The 17,707-nt window shown below is 34.5% G+C and overlaps 1 protein-coding gene across 1 annotated transcript in view; it reads left to right on the top strand.

Moving 5' to 3' along the window:
* Positions 1-17,433, top strand: part of GLRB (glycine receptor beta) — a 90,606-nt gene extending 73,173 nt beyond the window's left edge. Inside the window, exons 9-10 of the mRNA XM_050789865.1 lie at positions 5,053-5,345; positions 16,576-17,433. Of these exons, the coding sequence (XP_050645822.1) occupies positions 5,053-5,345; positions 16,576-16,872 (590 nt within the window). The 3' untranslated portion in view covers positions 16,873-17,433. The remainder of the gene's footprint in view (positions 1-5,052; positions 5,346-16,575) is intronic.
* The last annotated feature ends 274 nt before the right edge of the window (positions 17,434-17,707 follow it).

Below are 17,707 nucleotides of genomic sequence, written 5' to 3'. Positions count from 1 at the left end.
GTCAGGCTGTAGTAGTAATGTTCCATCTTTCATTCCTGTTATTATTACATCGTGAATTTTCTGTTTATTTTCTTGATCACTCAAGCTAAAGGCTTTTCTATTTTATTGATATTTTCAAAGCACCGCTTTTATCTCATTAATTTTCTCTGTATGTTTATTTTCCTTTTCATTGATTTTTAGCTGTGTTTATTTCCTTTCTACTTACTTTGCATTTGATTTGATCGCTTTGTAATTGCTGAAAGTAGGACTCAGATAATTGGTTTTAGAACTTTCTTCTTTTCTAACATGAACATTTACAGTTGTAAATTTCCCTGTAAGCATTGCTTTAACTTCAGTGCACAAATTTTGATATATTATATTTTCATCTTTCAGTTGAAATATTTCATAACTTATCTTGTGATTTCTTCTTTGGCCCATGGATTCTTTAGAAAGGTATTTAGAGTTTCTCTGGGTACCTGAATATGATTGCTTTCTAACTTAATTCCATTTTTGTCAGAGAATATACTCACTGACATCAATTCTTTTATGTGTATTGAGACTTTTTTTAAGCAGCCCATTCTAGCCTATGCCTCCTGATAAACACTATGTGCACGTGCAGTGTGTATTAGTTATTGTTTGCTGTTGTGTTCTGTAAGTATCATTACAGTCAAGTTGGTTAGTAACTCTGTTGAAATCTTTTATCTCTTTTGCGTAGTTATTGTTATTGGTGAGAGATGTTAAGATCTCCAATTATAATTATGGAATTATGCTGCAGGTATTTGGAAGGTCTGTTATTAGACCCCAAATTATAATTTTATCTAAAAAGAAAAGGAAGTAATACTGACTCAGACTAAATTTCAGGATATCCAGTTAATATAGCTGTTTTGATTCTGCATATCTTTCCTTACTCTACTATTTTCCCCCTACATTATCCCAAAGGATTAAATAAATAAGTTTACCAGTCTCTTTTGTTATGGCCTGTAGTTTTTATTTTCTGGAAGTTAGCAGACAACATAGAGAATAAAGTAATACTTAAAATGCCCTAGATTCATTTTCCTTTTTTAAAAAATTAGTTTTGTATTCTACTTTTATTTTTCACCCAGCCTTTTTGTGATTAGCTTTCCCCATTGTTAACAAACATCAAAGATTCCCTGGTGAATTTTAGGTAATGACTTTTGTCTTAAGCTATTTCTCCAAGTATGGAACTAACTATGCACGGAACTATTGAAGTAATGTTTTGTAAACTCTTAACTAAGTAAACTATACTATATCTTTTCCTGTTACATAAAATACTTTAGTTGCTGCTAAAGGGAATACATTTTTTTAACAAATAACTTTCAATTATAAATACAAAAAGATTAATAATTTGGGTCAAAGTTTCCTTTCCTTTTAGTATTCTTTAACTAAAAATTATGAAATGATAATATGCTAACATAATGTATTAATAGTAGTACTTTTCAATGCATTTTCATTTTATTAACAGCAATTTCAAATGTACAAATTTGGTGATTATCACAGTATGAGATAAATTATTTGGAGCTTAGACGGGAGTTGGCATGTGTGCAATTGCAATTGCTCCTTGACCTGCTCTGTTGATTCATGGCATTGGTTATGAATAGCAAATGCGATACTGTATCTGCTTTCCATTTCTTTTCTTTTCCTTTTTTAAACTCTCTTTTCCTTTCTTTCTTCCTCTCTTTTCTTTCCTTATTTTTTCTTCTCTTTTCTTTTTCTAGTTTTCAATTTTTCTCTTTGCACCAATACATTCCTAGTATATATGCTGTTAGGGAATTATTTTTCAGATTCTTCCTCTGTGATTGGCTGGACAATAAATCTGTGGACATGCAATTCTGTCTCCATTTTGATGAGCTAAATAACTTCAACCCTGACTTGTTTATGGAAGATGTTGTTCAATTCAACCTCCTTATATAGCTTATTTATTAATAATTTAGTTTATATCATTTGTTGGCTTTAACTTTTCATAGACGAAGACTCTACATCTATTTGTAAGAGTTTGTATCAATTTCATGACATTTTCCTAGATTTGAAATCTAGGTCTGATTTTGGAGGAAACAGTGTGACAAATAAGGTCTATATAATTTAAACATGTTTTAGGAGCATCAGAGTAATTTATTAAGGACATAATATTAACACTATAAAAATAATTTTTTTTTTTTTTTTTGAGATGGAGTCTCGCTCTATTGCCCAGACTGCAGTGCAGTGGCACAATTTCAACTCACTGCAAACTTCGCCTCCCGGGTTCAAGTGAGTCTCCTGCCTCAGCCTAGCTGAGATTACAGGCATGTGCCACCACACCCAGCTGATTTGCTTTTTGTATTTTTAGTAGAGACTGGATTTCACCATATTGGTTAGGCTGGCCTCGAGCTCCTGACCTAAGGTGATCCACCCACCTCGGTCTGCCAGAGTGCTAGGATTACAAGCATGAGCCACCGCACCTGACCAAATTCCACACATTTATGGGCAATGGCTTTACATTTCTTTCTGTTTATAATTTATTAAAATTTAGATAATTTCACCATGTACCATTTAACAATGAAGTAATCCCATTTGAAGGCTATATTATGATAATGCTAAAATATTTTTACAAAGTAGCATTATTTGCTCAGATTTCTTATTTTTGGATAGAAAATGCTAATAGGTAGTTTCTATTATAATACGATTTTTCCCAAGATAAGGCACATAGTTTATGTTCACCTTCTTCTTAACTTCTTCAGTTTTCCTTCTGAAATCTGATATGATAAAATCTTGAATTCACTACCATTGTTTCTAACTGAATGTGTGGAATTATGAATACTCTCCTTTTCCCTCCAAAATCTATAAATATTCTGTCACTCCTTTTAAGGACAACCCTTTCATCTGTTTCTTCAGTCAGTCCCCCTTTTCTGACACCAAAGCATCTTTACCTCACAAAGTCCTCTCTCTTTTCAGACATCTATCTGAATGATATTGGCTAATCTTTTCAAAAAGTTCTTTCAGATTCCCAGGTGCACTGTGCTGTGTCATGATCATCGGTTCTTGTTTCTTGACCTTTATCTAATCTTTCAGTGTTTTCCTGACAAAGTCGTCTTCTTTTCTATAGGCCTCTCCCCTCTTTTTATGGAAACTCTTCCAGTCATCCTGTTCATAACTTTGTCTCAATTTTTTTCTTCTTCCTTGAATCAGTAACTCTTTTCAAATGTTTTCTCTAAAATTCTTTCACATCTGTCCCATAATCTAGGTCTTTATTTCCTGATACTTTGTTTCCCCAACTACTATTTTTCTTTCTCAGTCTATTTTGTATATCTACACCAAAGTAATGCTACTTAAACATTCTTTTGATAATGTAATTTCTCTTTCCTTAATTTCAAATTTCTGAATATTCTCTACCAAACATGGTATAAAAAGCCATTACAGAACTCTAAAGGTCTTCTATAATCTGAAATTATTCTCTATTTCATTATAAAGTTTCTAATCTATCAGGATAAATATTCAGGTATACAACTTAGCTTACTAAAATTTAATATCTTCTAGGTTATTGATCAGCATGAAATGCTATGGAAACACAGAAGATAGTGTCAAAATAGTTTATCTCAAGGAAATAAGTTAGGCTTGTTTTTGAATGGTAATTTGACTCACAAAATTTGACAAAGAATAGAAAAATTAACTTAGAATGACAGTTTGCTAAGTTAATTCCCATGGCTATAATCAACTGTAGTTTAGGGCAGTAGTTGATAAGGTATTGGATTTTTATGTTGCTTTCCACTTCCAGGCTAGAAAACATTAAGACCTACATTAACTTTTAAAATACAGTTCTATTAATTAGTTCTTAGTTTTCCTCAGGGCCAAGGATAATTATAGTAAAAGTAACCTAGGAGCTTATCAAGTTGTTGTATATTGAATATTGTTTTCATCCACAGAAATTATATTTGCTTAACATGTTTCTTTCTAATAGAGAGTATCTTAGGTTCTTGAATGCAAAATACATTTTTTAGAAGCTTCTGAAATGATGCAATTGGTATATTTTTCAATGTTTAACTGATTATTAATACTAATATAGTACTTATAATTTCATGGGAAGGGAAAAGAGAGTCAAGCAGACATTTAATTATTATGGTGATACATACATTAATTCTCATAAGTGGCCAAATCTAAGAAGAAAAAATTATACTCAACCCAGTATGTGAGATGGACTCACAGAGTCAAGTCAGATCTGTTTTCTCCTTCAAGTAAAGTGAGTCTCCCTTGACATTGAATGAGTTTTCTTTTCTGACTCAGCATGTTCCTGATAGCCCATGTCAACAGGTTATAACTACAAAATACATTTCATCATCTCCTCTCTTGAAAATACGAAGGAAAAGAAAAAGAGAGCGGAATGGGAGAGAGGGTGGCATTTGGGAAGAGAAAGAGCAATAAATTATTGCAATTCTTCTTTGGAGTCTGACAATTACTTTACTTAAATTTGTATATAATGTGTTAGCTTTCATTGAAAGGTTACCATTACATGGAGCAGACCTTTATTCCTTTCTTTGGAAATCTGGAATCATATGTTCTCCCTAAACAGGAATATTTCCTATTGTGTCTTTTCTATTAATTTTTCTTATTTTGAACCTTATCAAAAAATTACTTTGTATGTTCTATTCTTGCTCTGATTTAGTTGCTCATGGGGACAAAACTCAGCTCCATAACTGAAATCTTTCTCAAACAAAGCTGAAAAATAACATACATAATCTGTCTAATAACAGATCTCTGTGTCTTCCTCAGACATACTATATGGTAGTTTTAGACATCTTTAATATTGAAAACAGGTCCAAATTATATTTTTATACCCTGATTTAAATTTCTATTTATTTTTTAAAATCCTAAGTATTTACAAAATCCTCAACCATAGTCAATAATCCTTACATAAAAGGCATGTACCTGTTATTTCTCCTGCTCTTTGAGCTTTAAGGGGACCTGACGAATTGTTCATGGTTCATTGGAAGGTACTGGAGGTGGATTTCGTCAAAGAGTAATGACCGCAGAACGTCTCATAGGGATAAAAAGCAACTTTCATTCCTCTTTCTGTTTCTGTAGGTATCTTCTCAGTCCTCAGCTTGGCCTCTGAGTGTACAACCCTTGCTGCTGAGCTTCCCAAAGTTTCCTATGTGAAGGCTCTTGATGTTTGGCTCATTGCTTGCCTTCTCTTTGGGTTTGCTTCCCTGGTGGAGTATGCGGTGGTCCAGGTGATGCTGAACAACCCCAAAAGGGTTGAAGCAGAAAAAGCCAGAATTGCTAAGGCTGAGCAAGCAGATGGAAAAGGTGGAAATGCGGCTAAAAAGAATACTGTGAATGGAACAGGGACTCCTGTTCATATTAGCACTTTGCAGGTAAGGATAAAATTATCCCATGAAATCATTTCCCCCAACCTCTTCATAGTGTCAAGAGAGAGATCCTTTTGTGTATGTGACAAGTTTTGATGAAATTGGCATTTGCTTGTTTTTCTCTCACAGCTGAAAAGAAACTGAGCACAACACACTTTTTGGGAAACGTGCTTTTTAGAAAACATTCAGAACATTTAGGTCAAATACCACTTAAGAAAAAAAGTAATGCCTTATTAAATTTGTTGAGAACTTTGCACTGAGTTTAAGGATTCAACTCTGCTTTGATGGTCACCATTGAATATGGAGACCTTGCTGGAGCACAGAGCTTCCTATTGTTTCTCATTCAATATATCTTAATGAAAGGCCAGAGGACCGTGGGGCATCACTGATCATCTACCTTACATAAAAAGGCTTGGAGAAGCCTATGCTCATGATTAAATTACCCACCATTCCCCATTAAGTTAGAGAACTTCACTTGGAGCATGTCAGGAAGGCTACTTGTTTATTGGATGTCTGTCTCAGGGAAACGATGCCCTCAGTTAGGAATCTATCCTGCCCAGCAGTGAGTGGCAGGAGAAGGAATATTTAAGATTTTACCCCATAACGCTGTCTTGTCAATTGATTATGGGTCTAAGAATAGTGGACGATGATAAATCTCAAAGAACTAGGCTGTGTAAAGGATTGAGGTTAGCTGTCCATTTACCCCAATGTGCCCTTCATAGATGCCCTCTGGATGGGTGGACCAGTCAACCAGAAGACCATTTCCATTGAGCTAAGAGCAGTAAATTCCACAGAAGACCAGTAGGTCCATTCCATCCTACAGCCTTGAAAATCTTACCTTCCATGCTTTTCCTCTGGTCAGACGATTACTCTATCAGTTTGTTAATCACCACTACTCACCCTACCTAGAATGCTAGACGAGTATACCACATGTGGTTTTTAGGTGCAGAAGCAAAGGAACCATGCTTATATGGTGCTGCCTATGGCCTTTAAACAACTGTTTAAGTCATTTATACTCATTTTCTGAGCCTAAAGCCAAGACCCTCTGCAAATACTTAGCTGAAACCTTCAGGGAGGCTTCTTGAGGCCTTATAACTCCTTTATGCCTTTCATGAAGAATAAGAAGAAAATTCGCATTAGTCTAGTGCTATCTTGGCCTTAAAGATGTCCTTAATGTATCTTTTTCATACTTCTACCTCCAATATTTCTATTTCATTATATTTGAAATGAGTTTCTTCCAGAGAACATATAGTTGGTGTTTGGTATTTAAACTGCTCTGCCATTCTCTTATGTTTGAATTGGTATATTTAGATAATTTCCATAATGTAATTATTGATACAACAAGGCTTTACTCTGTGTTTTATTTTTCTTTGTTTTGTTTATTTTGGTTTTTGTTTCTCTATTTTCTTTTTCATTTTTTTTTTCTTCTTTTTCTTCTTTTTTTTTTTTTAATTTATTTTTTGAGGTGGAGTTTCACTCTTGTTGCCCAGGCTGGAGTGCAATGGTGCAATCTCGGCTCACCACAACCTCTGCCTCCTAGGTTCAAGTGATTCTCTTGCCTCAGCCTCCTGAGTAGCTGGGATTACAGGCACCCACCACCACATCTGGCTAATTTTTTGTTTTCAGTAGATACAGTGTTTCTCCATGTTGGTCAGGCTGGTCTTAAACTCCTGACCTCAGCTGATCCACCCACCTCAGCCTCCCAAAGTGCTGGGATTATAGGCATGAGCCCCCACGCCTGGCCCTCTTTTACCTTTTTTAATGTAGGTTACTTGAACATTTTTTTTGAATTTCATTTTGAGCTTTCTGTGTTGTTTTTAAGTGTATCTCTTTGTTTAACTTCTTTAGTGGTTGGTCTGGATAAGATATGCGTGCATAACATCACAATCTATTGGTGTCATTATTTGCTAGTTTTTGTGATGTTTGAAAACGTTACCTCTTTTCTCCCTTAAGCTGATGTTTACAATTGTCTTAAATACTTCTGCATACATTTATAATCACATTATAGTTTTTGCATCACCATCAAATATAATTTAGAAAACTCGAGGAGAAGAAAATCTTATTGTATATTTTTGCTCACTGTGTTTTTCTTTCATCTTCATATATTCCAAGGTTATATCTCTTTTATTATTTTCTGTTTAGAGAATTTCCTGTTTTGTTTTTGTTTTTGTAGACAGAGTTTTACTCTGTTGCCCAGGCTGGGGGGTACAGTGGCGTGATCTCAGCTAATGCAACCTCCGCCTCCTGGGTTCAAGCAATCCTCCTACCTAAGCCTCCCAAGTAGTTGGGACCAGAGGTATGTGCCACACCACACCTGGCTAAGTTTTATATTTTGGTAGAGACAGGGTTTCCTCATGTTGGCCAGACTAGTCTCAAATTCCTGGCCTCAAGTGATCCGCCTGCCTCAGGCTCCCAAAAATGCTGGGATTATAGGCATGAGCCACCGCGCCTTTTCAGGAATTTCCTTTACCCATTTTTGGATAGGTCTGTGGGTGACACATTTTTTTACTTTCCCTTTATCTGAGAATGTCTTGATTTCTCCTTCATTGTTGAAGGATATTTTCTCTAGGTGTAGGATTGTGAGGCTACAATTCTATATGCATTTCTTTTAGCACCTAAAAAGTATTCTTCTGGCCTCCATGGCTTCTGATGAAAACTAGTTGTTCTGATTGTTTTTCCCCTGTAGGTAAAGTGTCACTTATCTCTGGATGCTTTCAAAAAAATTGTTTGGTCTTTTGGTCGAGTAGTGATCAGAAGTTTAATTATGACATGTCTCTGTGTGGATTTGAGTTGATCTTGTTTGAGATTTTTTTAGCTTGTTGAAAATGTAGGTGTATGTTTCTTGCCAAATTTGGAAAGTTTTCAGCTATTATATGTTTGTGTACTTTTTCTGACTTGCCCTCTCTCTTCTCTTTTCAAGACTCCAATAACACAAATGCTAGATTTGTGATACAATTGTCCCTGGGTACTGTAGGGAACTGGTTTTAGGACTCTTGTCAGATACCAAGGTTTGCAAATGCTCAAGTCCCTTGTATAAAATGTGAAACTTGGACATTTATTATTTTTGCTTAGGATTGCTTTGGCTACTCAGGCTCTTTTTTAGCTCCATATAAGTTTTAGGATTGTTTTCTCTAATTCTGTGAAAAATGATATTGGTATTTTGATAAGAATTACATTGAATCTATAGATTGCTTTGGGTAGTGTGGTCATTTTCACGATATTGATTATTCCAATCCATGAGTATGGGATGTGTTTCCATTTGTTTGTGTAAGGTTATTTTCATTTTTTTTTTTTTTTTGCTGCATTGTAAGAGAAATTGAGTTCTTAATTTGATTCTCAGCTTGGTCGTTGTTGGTGTATAGCAATACTATTGATTTGTGTACATTGATTTTGTAACCAGAGACTTTACTGATTTTGTTTATCAAATCTAGGAGTCTTTTGGAGGAGTCTCTAGGGTTTTCTAAGTGCACAGTCACATAATTGTTGAACAGCAGTAGTCTGACTTTATCTTTTCTAATTTGGACGCCCTTTATTTCTTTCTCTTACCTGCTTGGCCTGGCTGGAACTTCTTTGACAATGTCTTCTGTAATCTCCCAGTACACTGATTTTTTTTTCCTCTGCCCTTTACATTTTCCTGTTGATCTAATCTTTGAGCTTTATAGTTTCCATTTGGTATGTATGTATTTTTTTCATTTGTTCCAACTATGTTCATAATTGGTCACTGAATTATTTTTATCATGAATGTTGTAATATCTTTCTCAGATTTCTCAGAATTTTTTTTGTCTTTTGTTGTACAGTTTGAGATCTTTCCCGGTTTTTTGTATGATGAGTGATTTTGTATTGAAACTTGGACATTTTGATATTATATTATGAGACTCTGAATCGTGTTTAAGCCTTCTGTTTTAACTGGCTTTCTCTGACTCTGTTCTGTCAGGGGAAGGATGGGTGCTGCCTCATTACTTCCAAGCAGAGGTACAAGTCCAGGTGTCCCACTTGGTCAGGGTAGAGCTCCTTGTTACTGCTGGGTGGGATTGGGGGTCACCAGTTCCCCATGCTGTCTCTACCAACACAGCAGCAGGGTTTGCCTTCATGTGGAAGTCCTGACCCTCCATGGCCTCCTGTGACATCATCTCAGTGTTGAAGAGGAGGAGCATCTTGTTACTGCTGGGTGTAGGTGTAAGTCCATACTCCCTACATAGTTTCCATAGACACTGTGGCAGGGATCAGGGCCTTGCTCCTGGTCTACGGTGATGGAAGCCCTGGATCACCACTTGACACTACTTCAGTGGAGATCAGACTGCCTCATCACAGCCTTTTTAAAGTCCAAGCCTTGGCCCCCTCACCTCTTGGATGTTGCTGGCATGTCTTTTGGGGTGGGGTGGGAGCACATTTTTTTCTGTACTATTTGCCAAGAATAGAGAGGTTAATATCTAAAAGTGTTCTGTGTTGCTGGGCTGCCCCTTTCTTTGTTCTTTGGCTAAACAGACCAGGCCGTTGGGGCTTTTCTTGTCTGCGCCTGTTGGCATTTCCACTTGCTGGCTTCTTTAGCCCCAGATCCGGGATTATATGAGACCGAAAGGGAATGCAGGAACTCACCATTGCATGGTTCCTTGGGTCCCCAGTCCCCGGGTTGATCTGCTTCCTCTTCTCTCCCTTTCACAGTCTCTCTCTCTCTCCCTCTGTGGGTGTGTGTATGTGTGTGTTTTAATGTAATGTCCAGGATTTTTTGTTGAACTTAGCAGGAGGAATAGGAAAGGTATGTCTACTCTATCTTTCTGGATGTAGAAGTCCTCTATGCTTTTCAAGGCCCTCAGCATCCTCATCATACCTGCACCCTGCTTACCACACTCTAATAATTCAATAGATTTGTCAGTGGGCTACTCTTAACACTTTCATTGTTGTTGCTGTTCTGTCTACTGGGTCGTTTCAGACTTACTGCAGTCCTACACCAGGAAAACAAACATTTGGAGTAATTTTTATTCCCTTTACCAATATTTTATTTTTTTCTCTGTTACCACCCATGTAAGAAGTAACATAATATCTAGAAAAACTATGGGATTGCTTAAGGGCATGCTTTGGCACGACAGAGAAATGGTATTGGAAGCATACTGTTTGTGAGAAACTGAGCCTCCCCTTCTAACGCATACACTTATTTCTCCAAGTCAAAAATGGAAGGAAGAATACCTGAGAGCCTTATGTTATGTGGAAGTGTTCTCTACCTGATTTTTTGACACTTGCTATGTACTCCTCGATTTATACCTCCCTTTTACCACTTCCTCCCATTTCCAGTCCACCAATCCCCTCTAACTTGACCTTTGGTTAAGAGACTTGGATACAGAAAGCAAGGATGCTCTATAGAACAAGTGCTTGATTCCTAGTAATCCCTATGATCTGCTCCATTGGCTGGCTTATTATAGGTCCTCAATAAGCACAGAAATTAAAGGTAGTAACAGAATACTAATGTGTGATTCAATTAAATTATGCTACTAGATTAAATTAAATGTAGTAACAGAATACTAATATGCAATGATCCTGATACCTTAATATATTCCATCAGGTAGGGGCACTGATGGAAGGAGGCTAACTAGAGCCAGCTTTCTAGAGCATTGTAGAATATATTCAGATTATTGATGAACATGGATAGCAAGGATGAGAGGATCCATGCAGTAGTAAACCCAATTATGTTATTTTAAGTTTATCTTTAAAGCAGTAAAATTAAAAATAGTAATTAAAATAATTACCCAATAAATAAAAATTCAACACATTTAAGAACTTTTATATTTTAATTCTCTATGTTTTTAGCTGCTCATAGAAACACACTTGTTTGAATTCTGAAACTATGACATTTTACTTCAAAAGACAAGGAGAGATGCATAGAGAGTTAAGAATTGACCAGAAATTTTAATCTTTAGAAATAAATATAAATTACTCTTATTCTTTACAGGACAAAAATGCACTTTCTAGACTAGACTTTGTACCTATGGAATATTTGTTTCCTGAGACAGGCTTCAAAATGATAACATGAGTCTAAAAATAACTTATATGAAGTGTGTAACTTGATGAGTCGTAAGATTGTTGCATATTGGCATATGAAAGAAGATATAAAAGTAGAAATGTATAAATTGTTATCCTTTTTAATTCAATGGTTTTGCAGTGAAAAATGTAATTAAACTTTTAGTTTCAAAATGCATTTGTTCTAATGTACTTTGCTTTTCTAAATGCAAACTTTTGCCAAATAATTTCAATATTGTTATTCAACAAAATAACAATAATAATTAATGGAAGCATAATATAATTTGGATTGTAGGAAATGTTTGAAGCTGATGTATAAGATAATATTGTGCTTCCTAAGGAAATGAAAGATTTAAAAGATAGAAAAAAATGATAATTTGTAGTTTTTACTGTAAGATTTTTTATAATTTGTGTCCTATATGCAAAAATTTGTTACCATGCTTATATAATTATCTGGAGCATTTTTTTTCCCAGTAAAAATGGTGCTTTTTCAGTCATTCCAATGTCTTGGTTACTTTTGTTTGTTCATTCACGTATTACTATTTTTATTCAACAAAACAGTTAAGAACCTACTGTTGTTAATGTCACCCTATTTCTAATGCATAGTATGTGCCATACACAAAGGTTTTATGAATAAAAGACAAAGAAAATAGTACCTATGCCTATAAGTTTATATAAATTAAAAAATAAAAGCTGCTGTTTATATTTAAAGGAGATTTTTAATGATAATGATTTAATGGACTTAAATTTAGCAAAATATATACAAATTATTCCCTCTGAACATATTTTGTTGTCTGTAGAGGATACCATTATTAACATGAAATCATGCCTAAGTGTTCTGGTCAAGAAATACTGCATAAAGTTGTTTGCTTTTAAATTTGTGTGGAATGAAACTTAAAAGAACCACAAATAAAATCTTAGAGGCTAAAGTTGGAAGCATTAGAAAGTTTTTAATAGCATCGTTTTTTATTCTTGACAGTTTCATTATCACACTACCTCATTTTTGTTACCAGTAATTTTCAGAAGTGACAGAAGTTTATATGATGAAAGTAGATGAGACACATATTCATAATAAGGAGCAATTGAGAAATTATTAATTGTAGGTTAATAAAGCCAAATTCGCTTTTAAGAATGTGTGTTAAGTAGGACTAAAGCCTTATTTATTAGCAGTTTATTTCATCTCTTTTCATGTAATGTTATAACTGTTTAAAATAGTATTTATAGTGTAAATTCTTTTGTACTTTCATGTATATATTTGATATGATAATAAGGTGTAGGGAGTATTAACTGAAAAAAAAATTTTCTTCGTGTAAAATCTGTGATGAATGGGGCAAGGAGACTAGCCAACTACTTTATGAATCATGACCTATTTAAGAAGCTCTGAGTACTTCTTATTAGAGAACCTAATCTTGTTCTTTATTCAGTTATGTCATTATCATTAAAAATTACTTCTGTAGTAAGGTTCTGTCCACCCCACACGTGCACCTCTACTTATTCTTGAATACAAGAATCTTCAAATATATCTCTGAGAGACTTTTTAAGGAATTAAATGGCTAGAAACTTAATATAACCAATTTGCAGCTTTTTTGGAATGCTTTATAATGTTATGGCTTCAACACTGAAAAAATTCTCTTACTGACATGTTTACTATATTTAAGTAATCTCTGTGAATAAACATAATATTCTATATCTATAGTTTGAATAAACTCTATGGATCAAATCCTAATATTATTTAAATTGCTGGCAGAATTTATATGGTTATATAAATAAAACAGATTAGAAAATTGGAAATACTTATTTGTGGCCTAGGTTATAATATTATATAAATTTGGCAATTTGTTTAGTTATTTACAGATACTACAGTCACACCTAAAATGATATAAAATATGATTTATAGCAAATGCATTTCTATAGTATGTTCTAAATATACTTGGTGTTAAGCCATTAAGTCTATAGGCAGAGTCTGGAGTACTCTTTTGTTATGATAAGTAGCTTCAAAAGCCTAATGAGTACACCGAAAGCCTTTGGAATGGGGAATTCTAAAGGGAGAAAGAGCAACTGTAATACCCACAGAGTCCTTGATTTTAAAAATTGCTCGAAAGTCTTAGAGTAATGCAAAGATTCGATATGTAGAGTCTGTTCTCCACTTCTATTCCGATCAAGATAGTGAGTTACTCTTTACAAAAGTTCACTGATACATGCAGAGACTCACACATCCCTCAAACTGCATTGGAAAACTGAAGATTAAATGTGGTCTTCTGTCTGATGTTCTGTCTGGAACAATAATAGGTCAGATGTGAGTGTGCAAGTCCATGTGTGTGTGCACACGCATGCCTGCCTGTACACATACTGTTGGAGGTTAGGCAGTGGACAAATTGATGAAAGTAGTCTTTTAAAAATTCAATTTAGATAAATGGGGCAAAAAGTAGATGTGTATTTGTATGTGTTTATGTGTGTGTGTGCATTTCCTGAAGTCATATTTAAAGAGTTTAGATTTTAGTTGCTGCTTTTTCTCTCTTGCACTCTTTCGACTAGTGTATAGTCCATTTTGTGCTGCTATAAAGGAAATACCTGAGGCTGTATAATTTATAAGAAAATAGGTTTATTTGGCTCATGGTTCTGCAAGCTGTACTAGAAGCATGGCATCAGAATCTACTTCCAGTGAGGGCCTCAGGAAGCTTACAATTATGGTGGAAGATGCAGGGGAGCCGGCATGTCAGATGGCAAGAGGGGGAGTGAGAGGGAAGGCAGGTGCTAGGCTCTTTTTAACAGCCAGATTTCACTTGAACTAATAGAGAGACAACTCATTCATTACCACAGGGAGGACACCAAGCCAGTCATGAGGGATCCGGCCCCGTGACCCAAACACCTCCCGCTAGGCCACACGGCTAACACTGGGAGTCACATTTCATCATTTTTTTTTTTTTTTTTGTCAGACATTTTGCTAGACACAGAGTCTAAATTGATAAGGACTAAAGCCTGTCCGTACTTCTTGATGCCATGCAGATGTAGGCACTGCTCTTTCATGCACAGCTGAGCTCTCACAATTGGTAAACTGTAACTGCACATTAAACAAGTAGAGTGGGGGTGGGGACAAGAATCCTCTTTTTTCACAGTGGCCTGCTTCTTGACACGTATTCTTAAAAGCGAATTTGGCTATATTAACCTACAATTAATAATTTCTCAATTGTTCCTTATGAATATGTGTCTTATTTGCTTTCGTCATATAAACTTCTCTCATTTCTAAAAATTACTGGTGACAAAAATGAGGTAGTGTGATAATGAAACTGTCTAGAATAAAAAATGATGCTATTAAAAACTACTTCAATTAAAGTCCTATTGAACCAGGATGGGACTGTGTTTCCATTTGCGCTATTTTATAATGAACAATTTCTAAATAAGTCAATATATTGGTGGTTTACATCTTTTTTTTCAAATATCAAATGTACAGAAAGGTGAACTTCTAGTTCCTCAATCCCTATTCCTCCATATCAACATTTTTTGTGTATTTTTCTGCAAACATATTTACATAAATTTTTTTAAAGTTTCTTACCCACTGGCATTTTACAAATATACATATGGCATAAAGTATATAATAACAAAGCCAACATTTGTATGCTAGCTTAAAAAATATAACATCAATATATGCTCATAATTGGAGGAGAAGTGGAAATAACTTAAATGTATAATCACAGAAGGATGTATAAATACACTTAACTTGCTTTGTCAGTCGGTTTATCTTCGGCATTTTTGCTATCCACCTTTGAACACTGCCATCTGGCTCTTGTCTAGGAAATATATATATAAATATATGTTTATTCAGGTAAAGGATAGTCTCCTGGTACCTAAAGTACTGTTGAGGAAATATTTGTTTTACTTATTATATGAGGTATAGTGTTTTTAACCCAGCTATAATTTAGTAAATGTAACTAGTCTATAGAACTAGTCAAAGTATTAATTGTATTTAAAAAGCAATAACTAGAGTAACTGTGATATACTAATAATATACAATTAAATGATTTCCATGTTCAATAAAAATTGAGTAAATGTCAAGAGTGAAGATTCTAAGGGTGAATAGCAAAACTCAGTGGTAAGAACAGTGAGAAAATGAAGCAATCTAGCCAAGAACTTACCATTTTGTGGACTTTTGTGATATGTCAGTGCTATTCTCAAACATTGGTGTTAGCCTATTTCTCTAATCTAAGAGCATTTTGATTACTAGAGAGAGTTCAGCATAAAATATAATTGTCCTTTTGTATCTGCAGGGGATTGGTTCCAGTATCCCTGCAGATATCAAAATCTATGCATACTCAAGTCCCCGCAGTCTGCCCTGTGGAACCTGTGGATACAAAAAGTTGACCCTCTATATCCACAGATTTTGTGAACACTATATTTTTGATCTGCATTTGGATGTAGATTCAGAACCTGCAGATACGAAGGGGCAACTGTATTTATTTTTTTTAAAAAAGCCCATGTATAAGTGGACCAAACCTGTGTTGTAACTGTAATTATTTTGTATATTATAGGGAATTTATTCAAATTTCATAATTCAGAAATTAGTGACTAAATAATAATCTCTGTAGCATATGGTCTATCTGAAGAACACATCATTCCTCTGTATTGTCTGAGCATGTTTGGTTAAGTTCAGCCAACAATTTGGGAATGTCTATCACTAGTAAATATTTGGTTCATGGTAATTGTGACCATTTTTTAGTTCTTGTTTGTGAATGTGACTTGGAGTCTGTCTCATTGGAGGGATAAATTCCTTAGCATTTATAAGCCACTCTACTTGGAAACAAGATCTATAGGGAAGTCAAAAGCTAGTAATACCAGAGCATTTTTATAATCCATACGTTGTAGAATATTGTCTCTGTCCTGGTTAAATATTGGAGCAAGGATGGATTTTTATTTATTAGTCTTACAACTGATAACTTTCACAAGCCTGGTAGCACCTAAAATCAATCTGAGCTTTGATTCCTTAGCATAAAGTAACCAATCAAAAGTTCATTCCATGACATAAGCCTCATTATTTAGGCAACATTTTAGAGCCCTAAATGCTCAGGCTATCTGATTGTTTAATCAGATAACCATTCTCTCTGTTAGTTCTTTGTGACATAAGCAAATACCTCTTGTGGAAACTAGCAATTTTAAAAATATCCTTTGAAGAGATGTGTTTCATAAGTAGAAAGATTCTAAATACATTGTCTTCAATATTTATTCTTAGGTTGGTGAGACCAGATGCAAAAAAGTTTGTACTTCTAAGTCTGATCTGAGATCTAATGACTTCAGCATTGTTGGAAGCTTACCAAGAGATTTTGAATTATCCAATTATGACTGCTATGGAAAACCCATTGAAGTTAACAATGGACTTGGGAAATCTCAGGCTAAGAACAACAAGAAGCCTCCCCCTGCAAAACCTGTTATTCCAACAGCAGCAAAGCGAATTGATCTTTATGCAAGAGCATTGTTTCCCTTCTGCTTCTTGTTCTTCAATGTTATATATTGGTCTATATATTTATGATAAATCTTTTCCATTTGTACAAAATAAAATTCAATTTCATTGTGACCTACTCTATTCACAAATGCCAATCTGTGAGAACTTTTGAATTTTCATAGCAACATTGCATTTTGGATGCCATTTGATTGTAATAAAAATGTGGCACCTTAATTTTGAATGGCAGCATGATCATGTAATGTCTGTGCTCTAATAACGATGTATATATGTATAGTGACCATATTGCTTAGTAATAAATGAAGGACAAGCATACTACATAATATAACCCAAACAATTCTCTTCAGTTAGTGTAAACTGCAAATACTACAGATAATTCTGATAATAAAATGATATGCACGCTGAATCCTGCTATGGTTACCATTCTACCCTATGTAGTCTTTCAAATTTCCTTCCTTGTAACTTTCAAAGAAAGCCATCTTATTCTTGTAAAATTTTAGATGGTATTATCACAGATTTTAAAAAGTCGTATTACATATTGTTTAAACTTTGTAAGTAGGAATGTATCAATTATAATTATGCAGGCTCTGTGGAGAAATAAAGTTCACAAAATATTAATTTATAAAATCAGCTCATTTTAAAGTGTGCTTGTGTTGTCAAAATATCAGATAGTAATACACAGTAAGCATTTTTAAACAAAGGGAAACCTATATTTATGTAACTGTATAATGAATTCTGACAAAATAAAAAATTAAAGATACCTTATTGACAAAATATTTAGCATAAACAAAATTCTATTTAATCCACCTTAAAACGTAAATGTATTTTCATGGATTTCATTTGTTGGTACATATTACATAAAACATTGTGCCTTAAAATGAGTCGTACATATTTTAAGTTGGAA

The sequence above is a fragment of the Macaca thibetana genome, chromosome 5 (genome assembly GCF_024542745.1).
Source record: "Macaca thibetana thibetana isolate TM-01 chromosome 5, ASM2454274v1, whole genome shotgun sequence".
In the NCBI taxonomy this organism is placed as follows: Eukaryota; Metazoa; Chordata; class Mammalia; order Primates; family Cercopithecidae; genus Macaca; species Macaca thibetana.
The sequence above is the reverse complement of the archived record's forward strand: the minus strand, read 5'-3'. Positions and strand labels throughout refer to the sequence as shown.